Source organism: Alligator mississippiensis, chromosome 1, assembly GCF_030867095.1.
Source record: "Alligator mississippiensis isolate rAllMis1 chromosome 1, rAllMis1, whole genome shotgun sequence".
Taxonomy (NCBI): domain Eukaryota; kingdom Metazoa; phylum Chordata; order Crocodylia; family Alligatoridae; genus Alligator; species Alligator mississippiensis.
The window spans coordinates 315,798,344-315,818,003 of record NC_081824.1 but is presented as its reverse complement, the minus strand read 5'-3'; the positions used below and the strand labels follow the sequence as shown (position 1 = coordinate 315,818,003).

Sequence of the window (19,660 nt, the reverse complement as noted above, 5' to 3'; positions counted from 1 at the left end):
CACCAGGTGGGAGGGTGTGCTACAGGTTGGAACAAAGTTATTACATGGTTTGTAAATCATACCTACACAGAGGCGTAGTAGAATGGTACCCATTTAATACAACTAAAAAGAGGCTGTATCTGCAAGTCTACACCACTTATCACCATCCTTTTATAGCAGTAAGAGTCCTAAAGCAAATTAGTACTATAATTCTGCCAGGGTTGTGCCGTTTCACCAACCCAGTACAACATTGTTCCCATGAGCGACAAAGAAAACTCTTTCACTCTCTAGGCAGTGAAGCATAGTTATGGGCTCCCAAGGAGGGAAGAATAAACGTGATTTGTGAGAGAAGGGGGTGTTCACTATTATCTCTGATTGTTCCCCCTCGGGAGGCCCCGACACCACCCGTGTATAACTCCACACCCTGGTGGCGGTCACAAGGTAAAATCCCAGCCCTCCTAAATGCTTCATTGTTCACTGCCCAGGTATTGTTCAGGCCAGAACAATGGTATGTCTGAGCTACCTTTCCAAACTGTTAAGCAGGAGCCTGCGTAGCTGAAGGGTTACTTAGGTGAAAATAGCCAACCATTTTCCATTCCACAAATACAATTAGGTCCTGCAAATGAAGAGATGTTCCAGGTTATCTTTAAGATGGACTTAACTTGGCTATAAATGTATAGAACTTAGATAAACCCAGAAAAATACTAAAGGAGTAGCCAATCGGGGAGGTATGCTTGAGGGAAGAATTTTGAAGCACACTAACAAATTGCTAACTAATGTAAGATTAAAGGCAGCCCATCTTGCCCAGGCCATAATAGACACTGCTTTTAGAGCAAACAAAAATCAAACCTAGAGTACTGCTTCTGCACAAGTTCAGTTATCACAAAACATGCATTTTCCCCAAGTAATAAACGTTAAAAATAAGGAATAGCCCCTTAGCTTAGAGCATCATGTTGCTTAAATGCAACATTTTAAAAAAAGATACCCCTATCAAAGTACCTATATTACCGCTTGGGAAAGCTGTGATAAAGGAAAGTGTTCATTCCTAGTGCAAGGGGTAAAAGATAAAAACTAGACCGCTGCTTATTTGCTTAGCAAAGGGCTAAGAAAAAGATGCCTTTGAAACTAAAATCTGCATCATCCCATATGAGAAATAGTTACCCCAGATGGCCCTCAGTATGTAGCACAATCCCCCTTACTTCAAATCAGTAACACCTTAATTAGATTAAAGACCCTATAGAGAAGATAGTCTCTCAGCCCACCCAACATGACCTGTGTACACGAGCTACCTAATGTGTCATATGTAACAATAGGGCAACGTGTTTGTTAGGAAGGACCAGGTTGCTTACTGTATAAAAATGGTAACACCTGGGCCTTGTGCAATTCGTGTTGCTTAAAAACTAAAATGGGAGCCATTGCTCTGCTGCAATTAAGTAACCGTACTATTGCCCTAAAATGGCCAGAAATTTCTTCTGAGATCATAACTTCAACTTTACGATACCCACCTCATGGGTATCAAATATAGACATGCCACAGTTAAAAGACTAAAATAAGATAAAAGATAAGCTGCAAAACCTTAAGGAAAAAGCTCAGCAAGGAATTCAGTTAGCCCTCCTTGCTCAGGAGGGTGGGTGGATCATCAGTTTGGCTGTCAACATGCCCGAGCCATGTAAATGGTACGATGTGATTTGCACTGTTTGCATGTCACCAGGTATCACCTCAACTACATGGCTGACCATCTTAAGCATCATTGTGCTCTGTATTGCCCTAGTGGCAACAGCTAAGTAGTGTTTTAACCATTGTTGGCATAAATATGTCCATGCTATGCAAGTTAAATTTAAAAATCCCTCCCCATTCCCTAATATAGCGCATGTAGTTTTAGCATCTCAACTGTAGCTATCACAGTGCTTCAGTAAGCAAAGGGTAGAGTGTGACAGCTAAAAATTATATCTGTGTAATAAAGGTGCTTGTTGAACGCTCTGTGAGGATTAGACCAGGTGTTTTTTGTTGTTTATGTATGAAGCTGCATGTTGCCGCTAAAAGTTTAATTAAAGTAAAAAATTAGTAAGGCCTTGTATGTAGTAAGGCCTTGTAAGATTAGTAAAGTCTTAAAAGTACTAAAGCCTTGTATGTAGTAACGCAGTTAAAATTAACCTTATCAAAAAAATGCAAAAGCTTGTACTGCTATTAGTCAGTCATAAAAAAAGTTAGTAATATAAAAATGTAAGTAGCTGTAAGTCAACAGTGTAGCTCAAAAATTATAAATTAACTAGCACATCCAAAAATCAGCAAAAAAAGATGCAGCATTATAAAAAAATTAGCTACTGACCTAGATTCAGTAGGCCAATAGATCTCAAAAAGCCCCCAAACTAAATACCAGAGTCTTTCCCAGTACCCCGCAAACAGTGCAGATCGGGGACTCCTGACTTCGCTAAGCTTTATAAAAAAAAACTTGTCACATATCAGGCATCAAAAGAGACTGCCAATAAGTTACCAACGTGAATTATTATTGTCTGTCATTGTTATCTTGTTATACTATGCATAGTGGTATGTTTGTTAAGTCAATAAACCTTTCTTACCTTTTTACTCCCAACCACTCTCTCAATCCGAAACCCTCCCACTGGCGGCTAAAACAAACCAGTTTGTAACTGGATAGACATTCTCTCTGGACTGAGGAAATTCAGGCACATGCCTGTGTCACAACCAAATTAAGTACTGCCCATGCCACAAGCAAGAAATATATTAATCAAAAACAGTTTTAGTCTGCACTAGGTTAACTAGGGGTTAACTAACAAAATGATAGTAACAGTTTTTTGCTGCTCATGTCAAAAAGAGATTTATAACGGCGACACTAACTAGAAATGAAACTTAGCCTTCTGTGCTGTACATAAATCATTGTAATTGGTCGGAATGACAGGGGAGTGTCTGGGAGTGTCCCTATGATAACACTCTAGCAAAGACCGCTAGATAATTGGCGATTCTAATTAAATTTATGACGTGGCAAAAAGCAATTGGCTATTATACAAATAAAACCCGTCTTCACTTCCGTGAAGCGGGAGACCTCCGCACACACACCTGAAAAACCTCTGAACATACGCATGAGAGTAACTGACAAATTGATCACTTGTCAGTTTCCCCTGTCTCGACCCAATTCTCAGACATAAATCAATGACCCACTGGCTCGACCTTCTGCTCGACCTCCAAACTCTTATGCAGACCGACCTATGACCTACGAACCTTAAGCTGTAACTAACCAAATATCTTTGACCTCCGTCTTTCACCACCTTGAAGGCGTGAGTAAATAATCTTGCTTTGCAACCGATAAGCGTCCGCCTAATTAATTCCACTCCAAGTGTCACAAGTACCCGCCTGACAGCATTCTAAGGCCCCGGACCCTTATCTGCCCGGGTGGGAGTCAGGGAGAGCTGCTGGCCAGCTGCCCTGGGTCCCGACAGCCTGCAGTGGCTCTGGCTAGAAGCCGGGGTAGGGGCACTTGAGTGCATGAATGATGCGTGTCCCCGGCCACTGGCACTGTTGGGGGGGGAGTGGTGAGCAGTGACTGCCCGCAGGCACCGCTAACAGTGTTGGCAATGCCTTTTTGTAGGGGGTGCACCGCCATGTTCAGGGGGTGCATGTGCACCTGCATGCACTCCTTATGCATCGCCCCTGCTTGAGCAGCCCTCCCTTCCCAGAGAGCATGCCAGGATGCTGGGGGACTCTGATTTAACTTAAACCAGGAAGGGGTCTGGAACAGACATTGCATAAACTGGTTTGACTCAAATCAGTTAAGTCTGATACTATATTCAACCAGGTTTATCTCAAACCAGTTTCAGCCATTTTGAAACTGGTTTATGTGCACTGAATGTCTGTTCTGTTATAGGTTAAACCAGTTTTGGATCACTTAAACTGGTTTATGTGTAATGTCTGTCCCTAGCCTTGGAATTTAGTATTAAACTATTTAGCTGGACTAGTGCTCTTAGGTCCCATGGCAAATTAATAATAATGAATAATTTTCTCCAGATTCAAAAAGCAGATGATTGCTGCTAAGTTGGAAGTGACAATGACAGTTTTGAAAGGATTTTGACTAGAAACATGGAATAAGCATTAACCCTGGTTTGCTTTGCCCTACAATACAGACACAGTGTAGTCTGTGTCTGTACTGTAGGGCAAAAACTGTTTTCATGTTATGCCTTTCACAGCACCTGGAAAATTGTTGACAAAAAAAAATAAACAGCACTAGGGAGAACAATGAAACTGGTATGGTTTGTAAAAACATGTGGTCTGCAAGTCAAGTTGTTACACTACTTTCAGTTTTCTGGGTGGGGATGCTGGGAATTCACAGTGCAAGGGTGTGCCACAAACTATAAGCTCAGTGAGGCAGTCTATTCAATCTTTGATGTCCCATTTTTCCCCTTTGATCTTTTTCCAGTTCCTGCATGCACTGAATAACAATGCTTTATCACCTCTTGACTACCCCCCTCTAATTCCCTTGGCTAACATTTAACTGACCCTCATTCTGAAGATTTTTTTCTCTCCAAAACAGACAAGGGACAGGTTACTTCAACAATCAAGAATTCCCCTAGTCAGAAGAAGGAAGAAAATTACAATTGGCAGCTTCTTAGTTGAACTCAGCTCCTCACAGGAAGAGGAAAGAGAAACTACAAGTTCATTTTTTCTTCATCGTTCCCACTCCTGCTCAGAGAAAAAGCTTCCAAACAGAGCCAACAAGAACGAAAGGACAGATAAGTCCTAGCAGAAGTTCTGAAATGGAAGAAATGGAGAATGGGACAATAGATCCTGCCTGCACTGTAACTAAACCTCCCCTCGCTCAGGACATTTTACGGAGTAAGTTTTGTGACTGTTGTTTTAAAAGTGTGTCCAGAAATACTTGCTTGGACAGATTTTCAGGGAGTATTATCAAGTGGAAACTTGCTTGGATTGAGAACCTGTTTTTTTTCTTTGCAGAATATGTGTAGTTACATGCCAAATGCCTCATTTATCTGCGTTTCTTTTTAAATGATACATAAGGCGAAGAAGATTAGTGCATGAAAGGGATTCTAATGATAAAAGAGCCAAAACACTTAGTGTATCCAGTTCTAAAGGATGAGATTGTTGATATTTGGAGATTATTCTTTAGTACTTATGTAACTTTGATGGAGGAGCAGAAAAATTATCCATGTGTCTCCATGGAGGCTGTGGCTGAGTTAAGCATAACTTACACTGTTCTGGAATTTTGTTGCTGTGCAAGAAAGCAGTAGAGTGTGATCCTGCACACATTTATTACCAGACAAAGAGCTTATTGTTGCTAGCAGTCCCATTAATTTGTAATTACGCCTACACTACTGCTCCACTGTTAAATCAAGGTGACGTAAACTTTGTATTAAACAGAAATGGGAAAAAATAGATTCAGCAGGAGCTGGGAAACCTATAAGAAGAGCTGAAAAGCTATTGTACAGTGCTTGGTAACCTGCAATTTACAGACTATTTATAAGCATAGGAGTATTCCTGCTTTGGATGTGTGTATTTGTGAGTGACAGTGGAGGTGCTGGGCAAATGTACTACTTTTGTTGGTCCAGATACCCCCTTCTCTCAGCTCTTTGTTCCATCTGCCCTTTTAAAAGAGACAGTTATGTTGAGAGAAAGGCTCCAGGCCTGTGGGGTTGTTCTCAGCTTGTCCTTGGTCTTTGAAGTGCCTTGGTGCCTCCTTCTTTTCCTTCCTGGGGAAAAATGTTTGTTCTCTAGTAAATTGAAATCTAGGTGTGGACTGGGAAGGTGTGACATATAGTTTTACACATACTACAAGTACTACAACCTGCCTGTCTGATCTAGACTTGAAACCCACGGTAAAAATATGCATTTGCTGCTAGTGAAGTCAAGGTCGGTCCACTGTGCTGCAACCCCTTTCTCTTAATATGGCACATGGACCTACATCTCCTTGAAGTGAATTTTTTCAGTTTGGGGAGATTTTTTTCCCCTACCAGTGGGTTGTTTTTTTCTGGGAGAGGAAGGAGTCTCTTATCTTGAACTTCAAGCCTACAAAGGCTTTGTTAATGAGTCAAAGTTAAAGGTCCACCCATGCCAAACAGACCACAACGTAAGCATGATTTAAGCATGCCTGTTCCTATAGCCAACAGCACACAAAAGACTTAAGTGGCAAGTGGCATGTCCAGACACCTCTGACTTCCACCTTTATAGCTGGGTCGACTTCACTGCAAACCCAGAACAGGGCTTGATCTTATACCTCTGGAGGCCATGCAAAATGCCATAACTGCTTTTTCACCCACCTATGTCTGGCAGTAGAGCTGTAGTGACTGTTTGTACGCTCAAAAGTGACTAGCTATCTTGGTGAACTTTTAAGTGTAGACCACTTCTTTGTGTGAGTTTGGTGCGTGGTGGCAATATCTGCTTTAGAAAATTTTTGCCTTTGAGCTTCAGGTTTCTGAGATCTTTATATAACAAGGCAGCCTGGCCAGCTGCATATACTTTTCAGTGCTTGATTAAAATTATCCTTTAAAATTATTAGAGTTAAGGAAGGAGTAAGTCCCTTTGGGCCACATTTGCTGTATGAGAACATTCAGGGTCAAAGCTGGTAGGGATATACCCTATGTCAGCTGTTCTGGAGCAGTTTCCCATGTGCATGCTTTTACCCTACAATAGAAGGATGCTAGCCTAGCAGCTCACTGAGGTCATAAGCAGATTAGTTTTCATTTACCCCAGTATAACAGTATGCACAAGGACAGGAGCCAGAGACTAGCTCGGCACAGTAAGGCCCCACTCCCATCTTACCTCTTTTACATGTGCCCATTCTCTTAAAATAATTTAAACCTGGTTTATGGAAGTTTGGCTTAATTCAGAAAAGAGTCAGTTTAAGCTTAATTGTGTCAAGTGCTTCAAGTACACACTGACAAGAGGTTCTGAAGAATGACCTTGCAGCATTTTAAATAAAATGGTTTTTAATCTGATTTCAGTTAAATATATGTGACTTAGCATGCACACGCATCCCTCTTTCTTGGATTTTTTTAGCATGTTTTAACAACCCCTGCAGCAGCAGAACACTGACTGCCATTGTCCCCCTGCTTTACCTATGGCAGATCCAGGTTAGGGTGCTATGCCTTCTAGTTGTATGACAGGGTTGATTATGTAGTTTCAGTAATAGATTAGAGACGAATTTGTGTAGGATTGTGAGATGGGAGGGGGATGATCCTGCCTGAGGCATTGGGTTGGACTAGATAACCTCCAGGGCTAGGGACAAACATTCAAAAAGCCTGAGCCTGAATTGATTCAATCTTTGCAGGTTAGACTAACCTGCAAAGCCTGCACCGATTTGTAGGTGGATAGACATTACCTTTTCATTCCAGAAATTCAGGCACATGCCTGCAGTGGCTCAGGCTAGAAGCCAGGGGGTGCTATAGCAGCCCTCCCTTCCTTTTTACTGTGCTGAGCGGAGGGGGAGGGTGATATGGCTAGGCTCCGGCAGGGTGCTTTGATTAGAGAGGGGTTTAAACCCCGACCCTGCCTGCACCATCTCAGGCTCTCTCCCTGCCCCTTCAGCTCACTGCTCAAGGGGTGGGAGTGTTGCCAGATCCCAGCCCTGGGCTAGCACTGTAAGACAAAGGGGGGTGGGAGGTGCTGTGCATGCATCTGTTGAAGATACTGAGCTTTTTATTTTCCTTCTCCCTATCTGCAAACCTGTCTGCAAACCTGACAGGGATGCAAACCAGCAGGGGGACTGATAAAACCACAGTGTTTATCAGCCCATCAGCAAAACAAAAGCCTCTTTCATTAGTTCAAGCTCTTCTTAAACAGCTTTTTCCAAGGTGGGAAATTACCAGCTGACCTGTTGATTAGCTCTAAAAAGCCCTAATCAGACACCATTCTGTCTGCCTTTGTCCTGTGTGTGTGATTTCATTTTTATACATACACACAGACACACACACACAGTGATGTTTCGTTTTAATCATGTAAAAACATGGATTTTGGGTTACTTTTTTAATCCGAAAATTGGGGATCTTTTTTATCAGAGAAAACCAGGATCCCTGGTTATGAGGTACCCTGAAATTTGAGCCCAGCCCTTTTTGCTGCTGACTAGTGCACCGGCAGAAGGGTTACACGTTTAATATGTAACCTTGCTTAACACAGTATTTATATCTCATCAGTATGGTTGCCAATGAGCTATGCCAGCATCTAAGGGAAGAAAGTGTTTGGGTTTTTTTTAGAGCTTGGGAAGGAAGGCAATGAGCCAGGGTGTTAAGGCTGGCCAAAGCACAAAACTTTCTAGCAACAGAAAAGACTCCTTTCTTTCTTTCTTTGTGCAGGAGGAGCCCAGAGGCTGAACAGACTGCAGAGTCTGCTAAATTGTTCTGCAACCTTAAGTACAGGATAAACACATTTTTACCATTTTTTCACTGGAGCGAGGATTTGGAACTGAAACTATGGAGGTCATTACTGCAGTCAGAGTAGTGGGGAAAAGAATATTTTTCTCTTGCTTATTTCATGAGCAGTTATATCACAGGTAGTACAAACCTATGATATATCCAGTGCAAACTACTCAGAGGAAAGCATATTATGGATCAGGAAAGAAAGAGACATTTGTATATAGATGATGGCAACATCTCCTGCCAGGGTTATTTTGAGGTGCTTTTTAAATGAGAGCTACTTATTTAAGACTAAAAAAGAAAATAAGACTAAAAAAGAGAATGAAAGAAAATTGTGGTTCGGGCAGTTTATTCTATTGTTGTCCTCTATGTAGTTTCTTCTCTTGAAGCATATATTACTGTTTAAAAAAGGAGATTAGATTTGATGATTCTTTTCTTAAATCGGATGTGGCAATTTCTATTTTATTGATGCTTCTCTTCTGGAACACAATGAGGGAGGTTTCCTGTAAAAACATAATTTCTTGGATTTGATGTTATCATATATAGCCATTCACTTACTCATTACTCATTCTTTACTTATTACTAAATCTCCTTGTCATATTCACAGAATGAATGATTGCAGGCTCTGGGCTATTTCAGCAGTTGAGGAAGGGAAGCAGACTTCATTTTTAAAGGCATTTCCTCAAGGGACACAAAGAACAAAAATAATTTAGTTGACAATGCTGGTTACAATCCCTAGTGGTTCTTCTAAACACAGGGAAAAGGACACTCTTCTTCCATAATTATCCTTTCCTAGCCATGTGATAAGTAGGGATCCCTTATTCTTTTCCCATCTATTTTTCCGCTTTGCCACAGTATCCTGTGCATATTTGGAATGCTAAGATATGTCTGTGAAACAGAATAGCTAATGAAAGACTGAGGGCATGAGAAGGAGAATATACACTCTGGTGTACTTTACACTGGTTTTGCATACCAGTTAGGAATAGACAGATGTACAGCTATCCCAGGGTAGCTCACACCATTGGCAGCTACCAATGTGCCCTGCTACCAGGTGGCAGCAGAGCAGGTAATATTTCCATTAGCCATCAACTACCCAGGCAGAAAAAAAAGATGAACTAGTATTACTTATATTGACACAGTTTTACCCCTGATTCTTTCTCTATCAAGTTACCCTGATATAGTTATTTGCATTATCTGCCTATTGCTATTTTACACAAGAGTAATGCTGATTACATGAGTATTAACATTTAATCTGCCCATGCCCTGGCTTGTGCTGTAGGACTATAATGTATAAAGGTGATCATGGAGAGAACAAGAACCCCTAACTGATATTTTTGTCACACTGCAACGGTCATAGTCACTCCAATGTAACCTGCAGTGTTTGGAAGCATACACACATTTCTAAATGCACATACATTTATTAATGATTAATTCGGTATTAGGCTGCACAGAAGAAATGAAAAAATAAGATCTCTTGCATAAAGATATGCAGTCCAAGTATGCACAAAATGTCTCAAATTGTGCAAACAGAAAATAGACAACAGAGAAAAGGAAGACAAAGGTTACAGCAATAAGATCCTAGAGACTCTTTGGTTAACTATAAATAGTTCTTGATTATGTCAGTTATAGTTTATTGAACATCTAATCAGATTCATTCAAATGTGAATAACAATAAGTTATAACAATAAGCAATAAGTGAAACCAGACTGAGCTTTGGGTTAAAAATAAGAGCTTTGCACTGGTCTAATGAAGACGAAGGAGGAAGCAGAATTATCTATTATCATTGAAAGAATTATACTTAAGATTAATGGGAAAAGGAAAATATAGGCTGAACATCAGGAGAACTGTCCTATAGTGAAATCAATTAGAACATGAAGTTCTGAGCTGCAGATCCAGGGTTTTCAAGAAGTTGCAGAGGGCAATACACTCAGACAACTACTTGTTAAAGGGCTGTGAAGTAGGGCAAACAAACCCTCAAGATAAGCACAGCTGGCTTGAATCAGCCCATCTCCCAAAAGCTGAACGCTACATAAAGTCTCATTGATGAAGCTTATCAGAAACTGTTGTTTTTTGTCATATGGCATGTTAACAGCTGGGAAGCCATATTTTATATTATGAATCCCACAGGAGCAAAAGGCTAGGATATCTTTTGTTCTGTAAGTCCAGCAAAATCAGGAGTTTCACCAAGTTGCAGAAAACTAATCACTACGAGATTCTTGGTTGTTGTAAACATTTATTACACTGTGTCATGGAACGGGGGGCATGAGCATATTGTACTGCCAGCAAAGCCCTGATAGAGCTGAGCATCTCCAACTCCCCTTAAAATCAGTGGGGAACTGTGGATGGCCAGCATCAACCTGGAGTTGTAGGAAGTAGTACTTTGTAACTATTATGCAGAGAATTATCAGTGTTCTAACTCCATAAAATAGCCCACTGGTGGTGGGGAACTTTAGGGCTAGAACTAGGACTTCCTTGATTCTAGTACTGGCACTCTGTTAATTACTGTGGGCCCTAGTGTACTCCTCTTTAAAAAAGGGTTAATACTGTACCAGATTGTTGTGAGGTAGTGTTTCTCCACCATTAGTGTTCAGTATTGCTAGTCTGTTCTCTCACTGGTTTTACACTGGGACATTTTGTTGACTTCACTGAAGTCATTCTTGAAATCCAGGTGTCAAGTGAGAGGTGTTTCAAGCCCAATTTCCAACTCCATAATATCCTCCTTTGCTTTTTTGTCATCTCAGGAAGCATACAAATCTTTGCAGCTTAGAATATGGGAACTCACAAGAAATACAATGGACCCCTGCACCCTTCTGAGCTTCCCTCCATGCAGCACAAAGGAGGCAGAGTCAGAACTGTTACTTTGCCAAGCGCTGCTAACTGCTCAGTCTTCACTGAAGGTTTGATAATAGGTTCATAGTCTTGATGAAACTGGTTGCCAAGACGCTGGCTTTAGTAACTCAACTCTGGAGAGAGAAATGACAACATGGTCAGCTGTTCATGCTTGCAGCCAGGATGGTGTTTGGAGTACATAGGGGGAAGGCAGACAAGATTCTTTGGGTAGATGTGATATATTTTATTAGACCAACTAAATATCTGGAAAAATTGTTCTTTGCAAGATTTTGGGCACAAACAGCCTTCTTGAGTGGTCTGGTGGTATTTTGTGTGCTCCTGGAACAGATGACAATATGCAAAATACAGGTCTGTGAAAATGCAAATGCGTGGCAGTGAGGATCAGAGGGAATGGGAAATAATAGGTGTGAGACAGGTAGATGAGGTGGGGGAAGATAGAATGTAGCTGGTAAAATGCAGACAGGTTACCTGGGGTTCTCAGATGTCAGGCAGGTTATAATGTGCCATAAATCCAATGATTATATTTAGTCCATGATTTTTTATATCCATTAGATTTATGAAGTGAAGTTCGTAGGCTCGTCTACGAAAGGTGTTTTGTAAATTTTCTTTGAGGATTAGAACTGAGAGATTGCAGAGAGAGAGTGGTTGTCTTGTGAGAAGTGTGCACCCACAGGTAATTGGGTATTTTTGTCTTCCATAGTTTTTTAGCGTGCGTTCATTCTGGTATGCAGTTGTTGTTTGGTTTCTCTTACATATTTTCCATCAGGGCATTCAGTGCACTCAATGAGATATGTTAGATTTCTAGAGGTGTAGATGTAAGATCTAGGAATGGTGATAGTTCTGTTGTAGGGTGTAGTTATTGTGGGAGTGGCAGAGATGTGTTGGCAGGTTTTACATGTTTTGTCCTGGCATGGTCTGGATCCATTCAATGTGCTCTGGGCCATAGGAAGTTTGCTTCTGGTGATGAGGTTGGTGAGGTTTGATGTTTGTTTAAAGGCTAAGGTGGGTGGAAGATATGTAGGAGAAACTAAAAAACAACTGTAATCCCACAATCACACCACCTGTCATGCATGTGTGGCATGGCAGGAAGCGCAATTGTGTGGGTTGCACATTAGATCCCATTGTTCCTTTACCTGCATGTGCAGAGGGGCCCTGTTTAACAGATTTATAGACATTTTATAATCTGAGTAGGAAGCAGTACCTTGTGACTGGTGCTGGCCATATGTATATTGGGACAGACTATGGGTTTTGTGGTAATATTTCTATATTAACTGTGTTCATGTTGTTATAATGTTGTGTGCCCCATAAAGCTAGTACATGGGGGAGGAATGGGTTAAAGAGACAGTGAAGCAAAAAGTCTGCCTACTGTACTGCGGTAACATCCACAGACTTGAATAGCTGTGTTAATCCATAAAGAAAGGCAAGATGGCTGACACCTGGGAAGCTGACTTATGTAAACCTAGCAAGGGGAAAAGTAGGATGAGGAAGGTGAGTGACTGCTTGGTAGGAGACAGTCTGGAATGTGAGCTTTGGGCTCAGGGATCTGGAATGACTGAAAAGAGAACAGCTGAGTACCTGGGTGTTCAAGACTGTGCAAGCTAGACTGGTGATAGAGGGTGCCTTAAACCCCTTGGAGGTGGGAACAGAGAACCTCTGGCTGGGTAGCCTTTGCCCCAGTGAATGTCTCTATTAATGCTTGCAACTTCAGGTTGCTCTTAATCTTCCCAACAGGAGATAAAGACCCTCTCTCAGAAAAATGTTTCTGACATGATTGTCTGCAATGACACGGGATGAGACTTGGTGATCTAAGATCCAGGATGACCCCTTCAAATCCTGTTCCTATGTTTCCTGTTTGAATGATGTGTGCCTTCACTGGATTTTTTCCTTCTGTCTCTGGCAGCCCCTTTCTGTAAAGGAGAATCAATTGTAATATGAGGCATGGGTAAATACAAATATCAATGGGTGGATCTAAAATTTTGAAAAAGCGGGGGCAAATGGTATGGTGGATCATCACATATAAAACAATACATCTTTCTCCAGTAAAAAAAGGAAACTGGAAGCTTTATGCTAGGGGCCTAGGGCTGTATTATTCAGTTTAAGAGTGAAGCAAAAACAAATATAACATCATTGAAATGAGTAAAAAAAAAAAGGCAATCTGCAGGGCTGTGAACTAGGAGTTTCATTTCCAGGAGCAGCTAACAGACAGCAGAATTGCAGAACAAGGGACAACTTGATTAGTAGAACATCAAGACCAGTAAAAAGAAGAGAGGATCATTAACACCTGTGGAATGAAGAGTTTAGAAGGACTCAGGTAGATTATAACGAGCCATGATGTCAAGCGACTCCCTCAGTGCTGCCTGACTAGAAATGCTGCTGCCACTGCCAGGCAGTTGGTTTTACACTTTGGGTGGAGCAGAAATTAAAGGAGAGGATGTAAGTGCACTAGTGCACTCCTCCCCTGAGCTACGTCTCTGCAAATATCATTGCTCCAGAAGGAGAAGCAAAACAATCATTTAATTTATCTGCAAACAGAAAGCTGTAACCCAAGCTCCAAGAGCCTCACGATTAACACGTCAGGAGCTTTCTCTTGTGTAGTGATAGAAGCTATGAGTTAAAGATGCTCCAAAATTAAGGAGACCGAGTAAGCTGGTAAATGGGAGATGGTCCCTCTGTTAAATAGCTAGTCAGAGACAGGCAAAAGGTATGTCAAAGTTTTTCTATTGCTCAACAATTAAAGTTTTTGTTTAGTTCCTCTTATTCATGTATGGTCTATTTTCTGAATGTAAAATTGCCAGTGCACTTGTAGGAACTTTGAATGGAAAGAGCATATGGAGACAGCTCTTTGATGTCATTGTGAAGAAGAGGAATTGATCTTGAAAAAATACAGCTTTGCTTTTGTTCTAGCTTGAAACCAGTAATGCTTCCCAGAATATTTTATATGATGTATACAGGAGTACTGTTTCCAGATTAAAAAACCCCCAAACTTTATAGCAGTGTGCACTGCTAACCATGTGTTGAAAACCTAGGGTGGATTAGTCTTCAGTGATTACCTTTATTTCAGACATTTCAACATCCTTTTCAGGAATCTGGAGAGAATTATTGCAGAATACCACACAGAAAGACGCATTCTTTCCACATGTTGCTTCTGGGATTATCCCTACTGTATATACAACTCAGTTGACTATGACCATTAAGGTTAGCAAAGCAAAGCCTGACTTGTGAACTCAACTTTACTGTCTGTGAGTCAACCTGCTGAAGTCAATGCCAATTCACCGAGCTAAGCACATGGACAAACGTTTGCAGATGTGTCTAACATTTTTTCTCTGAGGTACTTTCTTCTGCTACATTGCTGCTATACTCATGATTCTTATTTATTTATTTTTTGGTAGGCCTTGATCTAACAGGTATATTTCTCTTTGCAATCTTGACACTGATGACACTAACAGCCAACCTGGTGTTTGTAGAGGAAGTGTGCTATATCTACAAGAAAATCCCCTCCTCCAAAAGGTCCATTTTTATTTGGATAAATGCTGCAGCTCCGGTAAGATCAGGGAGAAAGTAATTGAATTGTGTGTGGACAGTGCCATTTCATTAACACTGCTGTATTTGGTCAAGTTCACGATGAGGTTTTCCCCTTCCAATCAACATGAGGAAAAAGAAGTTGCATCTTAGATTCAAGTACTGGCCTGGGGCAAGTGGTGGCTTAGCCACCTGGGGCCAGGGCTAAAGCCAAAGCTGAGTCATCACCTACCCCAGGCTAGGGTGGTTCATGTGGCAGGGGAGGGGTATGTGGTGGGGAGAGAGCAGGGGGGACTGCATGGTGGGGCTAGAGGAGTGCACAGGGGAGACCGTCATTAATCAAATCTGCTCTGAACACAAGCTGACGCACACTGTATTGTGCCACGTGCAGTTGTGTAAGTGCTGAAATATGCGTCAACGTGCAGAAAAAATGGCGGCAGTGTGCTTTTGAACTAAAGCACCTGTGATGTGTTTTAGTTCAAAAGTGCGCCGCTGCCATTTTCTCAGCACTGGTAAACGTTTTGCTGCTTATGCAACTGCAAGTATTGCAGCACCCGGTGCTTTTCAAAATGCCCAGCTCTGCAGCACTTGCATGTGTAAAAATACAGGTGGTGGAAGGAGGTATGCAGTGGAGACCCACTCTGAGTGGCTTGAGGGGAGCACAGGGCAGACCGCACAGCCTCCCCACCCCTGACACCTCTCTCTCCTCTGGCCATTTACCCCTCTGCTACTTACCTTCAGCTCTGGTTTTGTGGGGGCAGGGATCAGGCACAGGTGCAGCCAGGGCAGGCAGCAGAGGGGCAGTGTGGCAGGGCACTGTTGGCTCCTGCCACTTTAAGACCTAAGCCAAACAGCCAGCAGGTGCCTGATTGTGGCAGCCATTTTAGATTCAGGGCTGCCTATACAAGCAGGGCATTTTGCTGCTGGCAGGGCAGGCAGCAACATTGCCTGGCTGTGAGACTTCTTGGAACACCCTGGAAGTAAGGGAGGAGCTGTAGGGGATGGCTAGGAGGCTCCTGGTCCTGGGCATGACCTAAAACTACACCCTGGTGGGTGGCCTGGTGGGACTTTCATTGGTGCGGGAACCCCCAGGAAATGCCAGGCCAGTTACCACCCCAGTGAAAGGTGGGTCGGGGCGCCTTAACATCAGCTCCCACAACTGGATGGGTCACCCGCTAGTAGGGCCAGGTGTTGGACCCAGGACTGAGAGTGGGGCTAGAGGTGCAGAGGCCAGACTGAGAGTACCCTCGACTGGTCAATGCTGGGGCCAGGACCAGAACATTCAAAAGGGCCAGGGGCCAGGATGCCCAGAGCTGAGGACCTGGGATTCCTGACTGGCCTTGGAGGTGAGGCCAGGGCCTGTGTGGCCAAAGGTGCCGGGGGACCACACCCAATGGGGAAATAGTTTCAGGGAGCGAGGCAGCCCTGAATGAGGGTGGGGTAGGCCACCTGAATGGAGGGATCTTGGAGGGGTCCTGATAGGAGGATTCTGGGGCCCAGGTGAGAGTAACAGCGGGATGCCATCTGCGAGGCATGGGCTGCAGTGTAGGGGAAGTATGGAGCCACAGATAGCGCCCCCTGGCATCGGGGCAAGAAAATGGTCAGCCTGCCACCTAATTAAGATCATTAATTAATTAATAACAAGGCGTGGCAATCGAGAAGGCGGGCAGTTGGCCCAGAAACAGGTGGGTGGGGGCTCAAGGAAAATTGGCCCCAAGAAGGCCCCCTGTTACAGGCGGAAACCATAGACAAGCAGCAGAGGAGCAGGTATAGATTCAGGGATTTAGGGGTACGGAGGGCAAGGGACAGGGGGCATGTGGTGGGGAGCAGGCAGCAGGGGGGGCAGGCAGCAAGTACAGGCATGGAGGGGCAAGGGGCAGTGGGATAGGTGGCAGGGTGGCACAAATGCCCCTTGCCTCCTGCTGCTGCTTCCCCTTATGCAGTAGTTGTGGGGGAGGATGAATTTAAGATGATCCTCCAATAATTAGATCCTATACACAGAACATTATAATAAATTTATAATTTTCCATTTACAGAATCTAATTATTGTGTGGTCATCTAAAATTCCATGTAGTCCTGCATTGAAATAAAGTCTTTCGTGACCTGGTGTTACCTCTGTCCCTCAGTAACCTTGCTGTCTTTCTGTCTAGGTGATAGCTACTACATCATGCATTGGAATGTGGATTCCTCGCTCCACAATGTTTACAGATTTCACTGCAGCAGTGTATGTATTCTTCTCGTTTCTACTCTGAACCCTGAATTTCCTGCCTTTAAACAGCTGCTATCAGTAGATAAACATAGTTATTTTGTAAATTTAACAATTGAGTAATTTTTTAGTTTGAGGTGAAATCTCTTGGGAGCTATTTTACAGGAGGAAGAAAATATTAAAGCAGTTCCCAGGGTTGCAGTCCCCTAGCATGGGAGCTACAGCATGGAAGAACTGAGAGTTACACAATTGATCCCTCTGATTGACTGCAGCCTTGGAGCCCTGGACATCTCTCCGAATGCCATGTGGAATGAGATGCTGACCTATGATTTTTCACCATGCTTTTATTAATGACATGCTGTGGAGATCTATTATTAATGGTGGCAAGTGAACCTCCAATGACTATATCAATGTAAAAATGTTCCCCAGATGTCCTGATAAAAGCTCTTTGTATATGAGCTTGACAGTTCTGACATGTAAAGGGGAGAAAGAGACCATATTTCTGTTTCCTAAAGGTAATGGTGTAGCTGTCTATGGCAGAGACCAAAAGGTTGAAAGCTATAAGGGAGGGATTTTCAAAAGTGCTGAAGGGATTTGGGAGCACAAACATAAATCGTATCATTAGCACCCCGTGACTGCTGGCTGAGTTTTATTTAGAGAGCAGAATGAAAAAGAGTAAAAGCACAATAATACCAGGCATTATTAATTTATTAAATAATTTCTTCAGTGTAATATGTGCAAACTGTCTGTGCCTTATCTAATGCTGTTGGTGTATAAAGTACTACAAATGTATATACAAAGAAAAAGGCATACATATTAATGACATGCGGGTAACCAATATTAATTCATATGATTGTTTATTAATACTGAATATTAATGATTCACGATCAATGCGAAAAGTTATATAAACGCATATTACTACATTAATATTAATGTGGACAATGTTATGTATGTGCTAAGGACAATTGTGAAAGGAGGAATTTGACTCATTCGTTCACAAAATTTCTGACTGTCAGATGTAGCTGGTGTTGTTAGGATTCAGTCAACTAAAGGAAAATTATAATTAAAAAAAATAGAGGTAGCATAGTCCAGTGGATAGACCACTAAGGTGGAAGCCAGGAACTCCTGCATTTTAACGCTGCTTTTGCCCCCACTCTGTTTTGAAACTTTAAGCATATCATAACTGCTCCGTGCCTTAGCATACTCCTCTTTTAAAGTGGTATTAATACCACTTTAGTGGTAGTACAAGGCAGTTGTGACACATTATTTCTGTTCAATTTGTGCTAAATATAGTAACACATTGCAGGAACTCAGGTAGTGCAGATTCTGATATTTTTGGACTGGTGAAAGGTACTTGTCTGTCGGCTTACAAGGAACATATGGCCATTTGTGTACATTTAAGGTGACATGATTTTTTCTTCAATAGCTTTTTTGCCATTGTCATCCACAAGTTCCTGCTTATGATGATTAAAGAGTGTGGAGGCCAAAAGTTATTTCTCAGGCGGTTTGAGAACGATCGTTTCAAGATCAGCACAGGTCCCTTCTGTTGCTGTTGCCTTTGCCTTCCTCATGTACGCGTCACTAGGTGAGTTTCCCTTTGAATCTGGTGCTGGAAATCAGCTACTTAGCAGTATCACACAAACAGTCACAGAACTTCCTGGTTTTTTAAATCAAAATTGCACTTGGTGTATTTTGAATGAGTCACCTCTGAATTTCAAGCTGTTAATATTAAAATGTGTTATGATTATGGATCCATAAAATGCTACTGATATTTTTAGACTAATGTAGAATTATGCTTCAAAATCCATGGCAAGATATGGCTCCATTTTGAACAACACAATTCTGCTGCTCTTCGATTTCATACTATCTTACCACACCACACCACACCAGACCAACACTCCTACTGATATCAAAGACACCACTGCAGTAAGCAGAGCTATATGGAAGGTAGTATTTCTATTTTCTGAAAGATTTGAATAAAAGGAAACAAAATTTCTGAAATTTTCCACAAAAAAGGATTTTCTGAAAGATTTTATTTCCCATTAACTTAAAAGTCCTGTCTCACTGGGTGTGTCTACACATGGTCTTAATACATTTTAGACTTACTGCGCAGTATTTTACTTTAGGCTTACTGTGCAGTAAGCCTTCCCAGGGAACATGTACCCTGTTGGGAGCAGATTTGCTCGTAGTAGAAAAATCCAGTACTGGGCTGTTCTCACCCTGCAGGGCTGCTCCAGCACCAGGCTGGGTGCTAGTCTGAGGGCTGGCAAGGGGCACAGAGCCAGGAGAGCTCTGCTGGTTGCAGCTGCAGCTGTCTCCTGGCCCCATGCACATCAGAACAGGACGTAATGTGCACAGGGCCAGCAGAGAGCTGCTGCTGCTGCAGCCAGAAAAGCTCTCTTAACCTCGTGCAAATCGGAGCTCTCCTGGCCCTGTGCACATCAGGGCACACAGCTCACAGTGAGCCCCCTGCTGGGTGGGGTTTCTCGCTCGACAGGGGGCTGGCCAGGAACTGTGCCAAAAGTGGGGCAGGTGCTGGTGAGCCCTGTTGTGGGAGGCAGAGAGGTCCTCATCCCTTGTGGCTTCCTGCTGCCTAGGCTGATGGAGAACAAATTTGCTCCTGGTCAGCATCTACAAGTGCAGTAATGAGCAGTAACTGTACAGTTAACCTTGTACCTGTATTTACAGGTACTAGCTAAGTAGTCTAATTTACTGCACAGTAAATGCCTCA

At 42.5% G+C, this 19,660-nt stretch overlaps 1 protein-coding gene across 2 annotated transcripts in view; it reads left to right on the top strand.

Moving 5' to 3' along the window:
- The first annotated feature begins 3,035 nt into the window (after nucleotides 1–3,035).
- LOC102569906 (organic solute transporter subunit alpha) overlaps nucleotides 3,036–19,660 on the top strand; it is a 37,745-nt gene continuing 21,120 nt past the window's right edge. Inside the window, exons 1-5 of one of the 2 annotated variants that reach the window (XM_014595714.3) lie at nucleotides 3,036–3,272; nucleotides 4,523–4,824; nucleotides 14,594–14,745; nucleotides 16,874–16,947; nucleotides 18,356–18,514. In XM_014595714.3, the coding sequence (XP_014451200.1) occupies nucleotides 4,746–4,824; nucleotides 14,594–14,745; nucleotides 16,874–16,947; nucleotides 18,356–18,514 (464 nt within the window). In that variant the 5' untranslated portion in view covers nucleotides 3,036–3,272; nucleotides 4,523–4,745. Of the gene's footprint in view, nucleotides 3,273–4,349; nucleotides 4,825–14,593; nucleotides 14,746–16,873; nucleotides 16,948–18,355; nucleotides 18,515–19,660 lie in introns of those variants that run through there. The other variant, XM_059720840.1, reaches the window with a different exon arrangement.